This window comes from Lacerta agilis, chromosome 7 (assembly GCF_009819535.1).
Source record: "Lacerta agilis isolate rLacAgi1 chromosome 7, rLacAgi1.pri, whole genome shotgun sequence".
Lineage (NCBI taxonomy): Eukaryota > Metazoa > Chordata > Lepidosauria > Squamata > Lacertidae > Lacerta > Lacerta agilis.
The window spans coordinates 80440194-80452694 of NC_046318.1; the positions used below are offsets into that span (position 1 = coordinate 80440194).

General features: G+C 40.9%; 1 protein-coding gene across 16 annotated transcripts in view; it reads right to left on the reverse strand.

The window, feature by feature from the left end:
- The window catches only part of PTK2 (protein tyrosine kinase 2), a 175594-nt gene that overhangs the window by 41514 nt on the left and 121579 nt on the right, over positions 1-12501 (reverse strand). For 9 of the 16 annotated variants that reach the window (XM_033155919.1, XM_033155920.1, XM_033155909.1 and 6 more), the window contains 6 exons: positions 9434-9490; positions 8153-8173; positions 6969-7066; positions 5557-5641; positions 3039-3139; positions 689-804 (listed from right to left, as the gene is read on the reverse strand). In XM_033155919.1, coding sequence (XP_033011810.1) covers positions 689-804; positions 3039-3139; positions 5557-5641; positions 6969-7066; positions 8153-8173; positions 9434-9490 — 478 coding nt within the window. The remainder of the gene's footprint in view (positions 1-688; positions 805-3038; positions 3140-5556; positions 5642-6968; positions 7067-8152; positions 8174-9433; positions 9491-12501) is intronic. The other 7 variants (XM_033155907.1, XM_033155913.1, XM_033155908.1 and 4 more) reach the window with 1 other exon arrangement.

The window sequence follows — 12501 nt, forward strand, 5'->3', positions numbered from 1 at the left end:
TCAGAAGGTGGCTTTAAATCTCAGGTCTAGCTGGGATTTTGTGAGGATTACAAGATGGAGTGCATGGAGTACTTTGAACACACTAAAGTAGCCTTAGCTAACCAAGTGCCATCCAGATGTTTCTGTCATCCATATTTAATGCAACATTTTATTCAATCTTATTACTTAGAAATCTGAGGGGTGGTTTCTACTGGTTTTCAGTTTAATTGCAGCAGAAAACAGCATGAGTACAGTTCTTCCTGCTCTTAAGAACACTGCTGATGAGCTCTCACATTTTGAAAGGGTTTCAAAATTGCATTTGCAAATAAACCAGAAGATTTCTTGGCAGACTCACTTGCTGCAAATATTTTTTAAAATACTAAAAAGCGGAAGTCCAGCAGGTGTCACTCTTCACTAAGTCTCTTGAGTGCAGCTGGATCCCCAACACATAAATAAAGGGAACAGAGATGCAAACAAATGAATTTTGGAACTTCAAAGTTTTATTCTAAACTTGGGAGTATTTTTATTCACGCAGTAAATTAAGTTCTAATAAATTAAATAGCCAATGTGAAGATGCAGTTCTAGATAACAAAACATTTCTCCTAACTTTAAGCAGTATAGCCAAACAGACTGGCTGCTAAAGAAGACAAACATACGCATGCATTTGGGGGTCTAAAACTAAAATTTCTGCAGGTTGAAGATGTCTTACCTATGTACAAATCGTTTGCTCTCTAAGTAGGCAAGTGCTGTGCTAAGCTGATAAGCATACAGTATCAAAGATGCCAGATCCAAGTTGTATTTTCTTACTTGCAAAAACGACCGCAGCTTTATGGATAAAAGAGAGAGGAAAAGTTCAGGCAAAATAAAAACATAGCTGAATGAACAAGTGGTATCTGTGACAAAATGTTGCTGTCTGGGTGCTTTTTATTGTTCCAAAATATTCAACACAACCCCATTTTCTGTCTCCCAAGCTGCAGAAAGGAAACCAGCAATTGAGTGACTACTAAGTATACTCAGCCTTATTTTGGGTTGGGTGGGGTGGGTTGGCTAGGGCTTAGTCTCCCCCCCCCCGCCGCCCCAGTTCTTTTACCTCTGCAAAACTTGGGAGCCTCCCCATTCATGCCAGTATTTCCTCCTCATTGGCCACACTTTGGCTACAATGCTGTTGGACATTTATCCTGCCAAAAGGCATTTGGATACCCTTGGAAAAAAGTCATATAACAGGCCTTGCTCCCCTTTCCCATGCTGTCCACCAGAATGCTCCCACAGGCTTCTCCCTACTTGTTCTTGTGGGTTTGTTGAGCTCTGCCTGAGCCCCATTCCCATAGATACACGGCAACCAGCAGCCCTCTGCTGTGATCCCTAGCTCACCTTAAGACTCCCTGGGTCTTAAGAATGCTGCTGCACTGCTTCCTTCATGCCTCACCCTGGGATGATGGGACCTCATTGTGAGGTCCTCGGTTCGTTGCTCATGAGTAACCAGGCAAATCTCTGACCTTTCCTTTAGTAGTTTTATTGTGCATACTATGTACAGTGCAGAGTTAATAAGTTCATATCTGTATCAAACGTCGGCAGAATCTGGGAATGGCCCCTTCCGGTTCTGACCCCAACAAAAGAGTTTTGGTATCCGAAAACCCCACCTCCCATCCTTTCGTTTCACCCCTCGACGCCTTTGGGGTGACGGAAATTGCGTGCCTCCTTCCTCGCCCCTTGGGCTAGGGGAGTGCAGGGTCTCTCAGGTATCCTCAGAGCCTCGACCCTCCACCCCCTGAATCCCATGCCCCTCCCCGCTGGAAGCCTCGCTGCTCCCTCCGCTGCCAGAAGAGGTGCTGCTAGTCAGGTGGGGCCAGGGCTCTCTGTAGCATCCCGAGAGCCCTTCCACCACCTTGCGCTGTGCCGGGGACAGTTCCCTGACACTCATGATCACTCACACCCATCATCCCAGGGTGAGGTCCCATCATCCCAGGGTGAGGCATGAGGACTATGAGTCAAACAGCACCAGGGTAAACAGGTGCAAATCTCCCATCACCAGCACAGCTAGGCCTGATTACTCCAGGGTTGAATTTGAACCCCAAACTGTGCAGCTGCAGAGTTTTGATGAGTGTCAAATTGATACTCTTATTTCTTCTTTACTGCCTGGTGTTTGCTTGACTCTTTAGAGCGGGGTGGGAGGGTGGAGCCTGTGGCTCTCTAGATGTCACTGGACTACAACTCCCATCATTCCTGAACATGCCCATGCCCCACCACCACTTAGCAGAAGATGTGAAGAGAGACCAAGAGGTCATAAGGCAGAGATGAGCCCTGTCCACCCAATTGTGCAGCAAAAACACTGGACCGGACTACAGCCCATGATAAAGCCAAACTGGTGGCATTCAGCTGACAGCGCTGAACTGAAACCCCCACCCCTCCACTTTACTATATTAATTTGTCAGGTGGAAGGAAGTGGCAAATACGGTAATCACTTCAGTATTTTTTTTAGCAAGTAATATGAATCAAAGCATTTCTGGAGGAAAGAAGGAAATCAAAAACAGGTTGCCGGCAGCTGTTGGGAACAGCATTAAGGGGATAATAATAGAATTTCAAACAATAATGCTAAAGCATTAGAAGGGAACTGAGCTGTGTAATCTGTTACACATAACAGTTACCCTAGTTCAATTCTCAACCCCACTGTATAACCTGGTTCAAGCAAATCTATTAGGAATAGCTCTCTCTCAAGGGTAATATGGTTTTACTTGTTACCCATTAATACACATCTTGTGCACAGCATGCATGAAAGTTTTAATTTATTATCAGTTCCACTCTCTGCTTAACTACAAAGAACTCCTTTGAGGACTATGAGTCAAACAGCATCGGGGTAAACAGGTGCAAATCTCCCATCACCAGCACAGCTAGGCCTGATTACTCCAGGGTTGAATTTGAACCCCAAACTGTGCAGCTGCAGAGTTTTGATGAGTGTCAAGCTGCAAATACATGGGCTGGCAAAACAAGCAGTCCTCCCAGATCTCTTCATAAAACATCTGCAAGACTTAGGCATACACAAGCTTCTGAACTTTTCCTACCTCTCCTAACGTACAGAGCTCCATAATGATCCAGACGGGGTTTTCTGTGATAACGCCGATCAACTTGACGATGTGAGGATGATCAAACTGACGCATTGTTACTAGAATGGAGAAAAGTAAGGTTTGTTGTTAAGAATCACACTGTGATCTCAAACAGGATAGGGTAGCAAATGACACTTCCGGGAACAAGAACTCAAGTCACAAACTCTGGACTAAGAAATCAGAAGCACTTCCTGTAATACAGATTCAACATGAATGCCCCTGCTCTAAAGAACACTTTTAAAAAATGCACATCACAGGTGGCAATTTAGCACCACTGCCAAGTCAGCAGTGTCTTTCAATAGGACTAAACCAGGTACTCCAACTCAACAAAATCTGTTTTGCTTGAAACCCTCTAAATTAGTAACAGGCATTGTGGTAAAAGAAGCAGAGTAATATTGAAGTCCAGCTTCTTCTGCTTCTTTGTAAGACACCTTAGCATTTCTTATCTAGTCACAATGTATATGAATAATTCAGCTATTTATCCTTCATAAGGGGAGGAGGAAGAATAGTTAACTAGTTAGGATTGATTCATAATGTTGTTTCCGCAGTGATAGAACTTAGCACTGACATGTGTATGGAGTCCACAAGAAAATCTCATTTAGTGCTTTGGTGTTTATCAGATCTTATTTATTACGAGCATAATTGCTCTATTATCAGTCTCATCAGAAAAAACAGCAACACCTCACACTTGCTAAAATGTGCATCTATTTATTCATGCTGTGGAAGAGACAGCATTCTATAGCTGAACCTGGAACACCAGCCTTTTATCTCAGAACAGGCAAGAGAAACATTCCTAAAACATTTATTAAACGTAGCAGTTCTATATTGGTTGCTTATGCTTTTCCCGCAGTTACAAATTATATGTGTTATTCCTCTGTTTAAACTTTTTATTGAAATCTTAGATTTATGAATCAAATCCACACCTTCTATATGTCTAGGTTTTGAAGAGTTGCTAGATTATGTGGGGGTGAGGAGAACAGTGTTATTCCTGACAAGGACCACTGGCGTCCAACACTGCAATGTCTTTACAGCTAGATTGCTGGTTGTGGTTTCTTCCAGATCTCACATAACCCCTGTTTTAAAACAGCTGTACTGGCTGCCAATTCATTTCTGGGCCCAATCCAAGGTGCCTCCAGTTTCATTTTAAGCAAAGCTTTCCCCAAATTCAGCATCTAATTCCAAGTTAGTTGGGGGGGGGGGGGAGAAGCAGGAAAGAACTGAAAATCAAGACAACCAAGTGTGGAACTCCATGGCCTTTCTCAAATGAGCAAACTGAGGTGTGTTTTTTCTACACACAGATGGAAAGTATGAGAAAGTACTTGAGTCATTTCTAATATCAGCAGAATCCTGATTTCTGGTATCAGCAGATTCAGCTAGAAAATAAAAAAGTGAAACTCCGGCTTCTCAAGCTGAGCTAAGCCATACATTTGGGTTGATATGCAATTCAGGGTTTTATGTGTACATTGGTATCAGAGTAATTCAAATATGTGGCCTTAAAAACAATTTGTGTGTGCATATATCTGCATACAGTAAGCAAAACCCTACTTCAAGTTAATGTAGGGTTGATGGCAATGGAACAGAGTAATTGCACAAATCTGTCAAAGAACGTAAAGCTCAAAATAATGCAAAGTTTTTTTTCTAAAAAAACAAAATTTATACATCTATGCAACCCCTGAGGCATGAGCCAAACTTTGGTTATGCTTAAAGCATGGAAAAAGTAGCTTTAGGTAGTGGAAGCTACTCTGAGGCATATTGGTGTTATTTGCTGCCCTCTCATTATACCACATTATAAACTGTAAAGAAGCCAAGGCCCCCTTTCTGGAAAATGTGAATGCATATGGCCACATTGCCTCTTTAGTTGCTCCCACATTTATTTTCAAAATTGAGGCATTGCTTTATTAAAAACAGAGACATTGGCTTGGAACCCAGAAAAAGCTGGGGTAACAACTTCAACATGCCGCAAATGGTTCAATTTGTCAGCAGCATGAACCAGAATTGGTCTGTCTCATAATATGCAAGCTACATGAAATTGTGGTGATACAGTTCACTTTCTACCTGGCCACAGGTTCTGTTCCCCTGTTAATAAAATGTGTGCTGCAATGACCTACCAGAGATGTTGCAAGCACAGACACACACAAAAATGGCACTTCACAAGTGCTATAAAATTGCTGATATGGTAAAAATATGAAATACTTACTACTCTGAACATTAAGTACACAAACCACCCTGAAACTAAAAGTTAAGTCAGCTTACAGCTTTCATGATGAATTTGGGCCATGATTTACCTGCCTCTGACTCTGAAAATTCATCATTTAATGCTGCTATGTTTTCAACATAATGAAGAATGAAGGCTAGAAAACTTGCTCTCAAAAAAAGATAATTGAATAGAAGCAGGGACCTCAGAATTCTAAGAGCATCTTAAATTTCCCCACCTCGGCTTTCTGAAATGTAAAGAGGAAGTGATTTTACAACTTACAGGCTTCTTGTAAGAATTTCTCTCGCACACTGTCTGAGGTGCAGTTTTTACACGTTTTGATTGCAACCGCCATGGCAGGGTTTTCCTGCAAGACAGAAAAACCACATTGTAAAAATGATGGTCACCTCCTGTGAATATTTGTTTCTTTAGAACTATAACCAACAACTATGAGAAATGATTTTTATTTTTTCAAAAAATCATGGTAAGTTACAAGTGTATATTTTCATTCAATTAATTCATATACACTGTCAATGTTGTTTCTAACAATGTTGCATGGAACGCATCTTAAATGTTTTTAAAAACATATTTGCAACAAAACATTGCTAAGCATTCTAATAGTTTTGAAAAAACACAGCGCATGTGAGTCATTTTGGAGGCAGACTAGCATCCACTGGTACATTTCTGGGTGATTCCTCCACCTTTGTCCAAAGAAAATGAGAAATCAAACTGACACAGCTTTTAGTAAGTGATGAAAAACTCCCCCTGCCACAGCATGTATGTGTCTCCGTGTCTGCACCCAAGCAAGCGTGCACACACACTTTAAACCCAAATATCTATTTATATCTGCACACCTTGCAAGGAAATCCTCCCCAGACCAGAAGGACTCCCCAGGGTTCTCCCCATTTTATGTGATTTTGCATATGCTGGCAGCGGCGGGGGACAGAACCTGTATACAAATTACCTCAAATTTTGTGTGAAATGTACAGCAGTAACAGTAGGCTGTGTATGATATCAAACAAATATTTTGACGGACAATGAATTAAAAGGGCTGCTTCTAACTTATTTGAAAACATAGGTACGAACATGTAGGCTTGGGCAGATTAACATGAGCAACATTTAGCCACATTATATGTAAAATTCTCTCTCTCTCCTCTCCCCGGGTAGATCCAAAAATGTGGTGTTGAAGAACTACTGTCCTGCCCTGTACCCTTTGACTTACAAAGTACCATAAACTTCCAGCTTCTTCAAATACAAGTTCATGAATACGAATGAAGGCACATGTCATGCACTAATAATGAAGGATCCACAAATAATCAGAAAGCCCACACTAAAGAATTCTAACCCTGCCAACCCATGTGAAGCAGTAAGACAGAATGATATTTCACTTCCCAGCTCAGAGGTTGGCTCCAGACTAAGGTGGTGAATCTCCTTTGTAATTCTTGGTTAGAGCATGGTGCTGATAACACCAAGGTGGGGGGTTAAATCCCCATATGGGACAGCTATAATACATTCCTGCATTGCAGGGGGTCATTTCCAACTCTACAGTTCTGCGATTCTTTCACTACTCTTACTGGATAAAATAAATGTTTATCCACCAAATTTATATGAAACACAGAGTTTTCACAGAACACATAATTACAAGAAAGAGAATACACTTTGTGAAAAAGTATGAAAACATTGAGGATACCTACTGGGGTCACGTAAACTCCTTGATGAACATCTCCAAACTGCCCTTCACCAATGCAGCGTCCCAGTTCAATCCGTTCTCTCTGAATCTCATAATCCCTGGCTATTGAAACAGAATCCATTTAAATGTCAATCTACTGATGAAAAGCTTTCAGCTGAAATAATCCACAAGATGCCAAAAAATTCAAAAGTAAGCCGCACAAATGATTGGCATTTGAAAAACAGATTAGAACTTGCTGCACGCAATCTATAAAAATACGGTCTGCACAGCAGAATCCTCTTAAACAACTGTTTGAATGAAAACCCTGAAAAGAATGCTGTGAAATCCAGACGTACTGAATTAGTTCCAATGTGTTTAGTTATTATTAATGCAATAAATATAATTAAAACACCTTAATTGGATTATGACCTACAAGACCACATGGAAAGAAATGCAAGTAGCCTAGATTATATGGGTTAGCCTCCATAAACAGTATGTTTAAGAGTTCTCTGCTATATTGTCTTTTGGATGCCTGAGGCTGGAATCCTATGCACAATTACCTGAGAGTAAGTTCCACTGACCCAAGTGAGACCTACTTCCAAGTAAATATTCACAGGATTGCACTGTTAAATACCAAATCAGCCTGGAGTATTTTTAAAGAGGTGCAAGGAAGGAGATCGTAAAAAGAACCAGATTATTTACAAAATCAAAATCAACACCTAAATTCTGGTGATATTTGATGCAAAATTGACATAACGAGATTGTGCATTATTTATTACTTTTTTCTATAGTTTACTGCATATTCCTAAGAAAACCAGTGGTTTCCTAGAGCATGAAGTAATGTATCTCCAATCAATTCATTTATTTACTTGGAAACATGCTGTATTTCTCATTTCCGCTGCCAGCTACCTCCAAAACAACTAACAAGTACTTTAGATCTTATTCTATAAGACTTCATTTACAGTATTTGTAACACGAGGATAGCTCACACGATAAAAATGGGCTTAATATGTCCTACACATTTTTTTAATTGACTAATGCATTGTCCTCTTTAAAATCCCAAAGCTATCAAATATATTGGCCAAATTCTCACAATCAAGCTAATTAATATTTTATATTAATAAAGTCAAGTTTTTTTTTTTAAAAAAAAACACCATCACATCATTCCAAAGTTGCAAGCACAGAGATTATTAAAGGATCTCCTGTTACCTTCATCTATTCCATAGCTTTCTGCAGTGCAATTAAGAGAAAAATCAAACACTTCCTTAGAAATAGCTTTTTCAAATTCATAAAACATTTGGAAAATACTTCTAGTATTTGAAACCCACAGACACAGAGACTTTGTATATTAATTTAGTGTGAGCCCCACAAAGTATAAAATCTGAATTTCTTTTTGCCACCATCTTCATGACCCAAGAGAGGCAAAGATGTCATTGGTAATCCCTGTTCCCAGCCTTTATTTGCAAAGTGCAGCACGTTTTAGGACAGGGCTGCAGAATATGCAGTGCTCATTTCTGAGATCTACCCTCTCTCATCACTATGGCCAAAAACAATAGAAGCATCCAACCAAACCCCACCCAACCCTGCAAGGGGTTTTTATTTATTACATTCACGTCCTTCCAGGGTGGCATACATAGATGCAAGTTCAGCAGTTCACACAGCCATTTCCCCTCCTTCGTGAGGGGAGGAGGCTGAAAACTTGCACTTGTGGTTTTAAGCAAACTGATACTTCCAGGGGCTAGCACACATCTGGTCTCACAAAAGGAAATTTAAAAAAAAGAGGGAAGAGGCAGAAGCACCCATGGACATGGCTTGTCTAGGCAAGTTCTGAAGTCGACCAGTGCCGCAATATCCAAGACTGAATTCAGCACTAAAGCAGCCAAGCAGAAGCCCCATTAATGCAATGCCATTTGTCACTGGGCTTTATTTCAGACTGCAGGCGGGATTCAGGCGATTGAATGCTCCCCCCAAATACTCCTTTAACATATAAACTTGGTCTGCTACCAAAACTTCCTCAGTGGTATGCTAGTTGCATCCGTCCAATGTGGGGAAATCATTCAACTCTTTTGAGCGCTCCCCTAGAAATGGTACAAGCTAACAACAGATATACCACACAAAGTTTTTCCTCATGCATTTAAAATTTTAATGGTTTACTCGGTGTCTACAGCTCTTCATTTTCTAATCTGATGGGTTCGCCCCCCCCCCCCAATCTACTAGGGTCTTTCATTGTTAGCTTTGTTTCATGAATCAAGCACAGAAAGAAGAAGAAAACAGAATGTAAATCCTATAAGAATATTCTTGCCCACAACACTTCTCTTTTAAAGCCATCCGATTTTGAAATGTACTGATCTCCTGACCCACAAGCTACCTAAAACCAATTAAACTAAACTGAAGCCAATGGATCTGAACTGGCTTAATTGCAAACGGCTTGCTGATTGCTGTTCTGATGTTTATGAATATGACAAACTCCAGAATGAACAGTTTACTTACTTGAGGGCATGGTATAAGTATCTTCTTCATCTATAATCTCTGCATAGTCATCTGTTTCTGAAAAGAAAGAATCACGAGAGTTTATAGGAGGATTGACATTTTGGGAGGGGGGGTAGGGATACTGCTCCCTTTCCCATTTAAAAAGCAAAAACCTGTAGCCTTGTCAACCTTCACACAAATCTGCTTAGGCCACCATGACTAAAGCTTCCCCATGCACAAAGTTATTCATGGAAATGAAGATGATCTCATTGCCTACTACATTACACCACACAGACTTGTTTTTCAGACATTAGAGACAATTTGAATGCATCTTTTATTAAATAGTAGACAGTTCCCCTATTTAGTTCTATTAGTCAAAATATGAATTAAGTCCTGTCTGTATCATCAATTGAAATCTCCAACTACAAGGCCCATTATAATCCAATGGTGTGGGACAGGACTATAAATCAAGACCCTTTCTAAGAGGTGCAAACAAGCAAGAACTTTGTATATCTTATGCATTATTAACAATTTGAGGATGCAGGATCCACTAGCAGCAAGAGTCTGATGTTTAGTTTCAGTCTAGCACACTATGGAGTGATCTGTTCCCTTAAAACAAAACAGAAAACAGAAAGATTGATTGTACATCTACATGAAACGACTGAGGTAGCCAGGTTGCTCACGGGGGCCAGACAGTTTGAGCATATTATACCAAGCCTGGCCTGACTGCACTGGCTGGGCACAATTTTGAAGGGCTGATTTTGACCTTAAAAGGCTCAGAACTGCAATACCCCAAGGACCGCCTCTCTCCGTATGACCCTATGGACCCTGAAATCATCATCTTCATCATCTTAATGTGCCTCTTTCACGAGTGATCCAGAAGATGGCAATGTAAGAACAGGCCTTTTCTGCAGTAGCTCCCCATTTGTGGAATAGTCTTTCCATGGAGGTTCGGCTGGCACCTTCATTATATACCTTTAGGCCCCAGGGGAAACATCCTCTTCAACCAATCTTGCTGATTAACATCCTATTACATTTTGAATTGTTTGTGGGACAGGGGACAGGGTACGGGGAAGGGGGCTGAAGGTTTGTTTTTGTTTTTATTCTGCATTGTGTATGTTGTATTATTAATCTTGTATTTTAATTTTGTGAACTGCCCTGAGATGAAGGGCAGTATACAGATTTAATAAATAATAATTGTAAATTCCACCTGCAAATGAATTTGATGGCTTATATTTATTCAAAATTTATACAGAAGTAATTCAATGGGAACTAAGTAACATTAATTATAAGAGTGGCACCAGGCCCGTTGCCAGACCAACTATGTGCTACCAACCCTGCTGTGTGGGAATCACTTGCAGACGACTGCAGTGCCTGGAGACAGTCAGGTCATGCACCCATAGCAGTGACCAGAGGAGAAATGACCGCTGGGAGGAGCGCAGAGAGAAGAAACGCCATGGTACATCTGCAGTAGCACAACCAAACACCCTCATCTGCCCCAGCTGCAACAAAACATGTCTCTCCTATATCAGCTTCTACAGCCACAGCAGGTGCTTCACCCCAATGGTGCATTCCTCCATTGTCTTCCAAGAGAGACAGATGCTTACAATACTCAGAAGTAGTTCACTGGGAACTAAGAGTGGCAAGTATGTTTATATAAATCTGCCTTGGGCTTGGATAGCTCAGTTGGTTAGAGTGTGGTGCTGATAAAGCCAAGGTTGCAGGTTCAATCCACTAATGGGACAGATGCATATTCTCTATTGCAGGGGGTTGGACTAGATGACCAAGGTCCATTCCAATTCTACAATTCTATGATTCCTATCATGCCAAATCTATTCCATTCCTGCCAGTGATTTCTTAAGACCTCTAGAAAGGAGCAGAAAGCAGAGGAAGACTCACACATTCTTGCTCACTAACTGGGATAAATATCTGAAAGCCTGCACTCTCACCCCAAGGCTCCTCTACAAAATCAGTATGTTTAGACCACAATTTCAAAAAACACCTGCTCATCTGTTCATTAACTATTCATTACAAACACTGCATGTTTATAAAAGGTTCAAAAACACAATAGGGTACATAAGCTACTGTTCTAAAAACTTGCTGGTGAGAAAGTGCCAATGGTTTCCCCTTGAGATGATACTTGTGTGATGAACAATTCTGGGGCACCAAACCCTGTCCCTTCTCAACCTCCAAACTCCGGTGAACATATCCTGGCCAAGCTTAAGTGCTCCTCTGAAAACTCTTCACCAGTTATTTTTTGAATGAATATACTGCCCCCCCCAAAAAAAAACAGCGGGAATATCAATTGTGAATGGAGCAGATTAATTTAAGTGGCTCGCTATAAAGGCTGACCACACCTTTCTTTATGCTCAGTCCTCCCACTTGTTCAAAGCTTCAGCTCCCTCCACTATCTGTTTTCTGATACTCAGAACAAAATAAAAATAAAAAAAATTCTTCCAGTAGCACCTTAGAGACCAACCAAGCAACTAAGGTGCTACTGGAAGGAATTGATACTCAAAGCCTCTCTCCACCAAATCTCACATCTCAGTGGTAAAAACTGCTTCTCCTTCATTTGATCTGTTCCCAAGTTCTACCACTTCCTTCCCTTCACTTTGCTGTATCATCTCCCCCCGCCCCCCCAAAAACAACCCTCTCTGGCTCTCAGTAAACAATTCAAATGCTCACCCATATCCAGATTCTCTCAAAAGCATAATTGCTAGAGATTTCCTGTTCTATTTGTTAATTTACTTTCCGTTCTTGCGGTGTAGTGTAGTGACTAAAACCTTATGACTGGATGTGAGAAACTCAGGTTAAAATTGTTTCCAAGCCATGAAGTTCACTGGGCAGCCTACAACCCAGGCTCTATCTCAGCTTAACCTTCCTCACATTGTTGATGAGAGGATAAACAAATATAACCCCACGTAACCCCTGAGTTCCTTGGGGAATGGCAGCATGCTAACATGATACATAGAATAAAAATCCACCTTCGCTGTTTCCTGCTTTGCACAGCCCAGCACTTAATCATTAGTTGCTGCTGTCTCTAAATTAAAGTGCAGATAGAAGCAGCAGCAGCAGCTGTCATGGTGTCT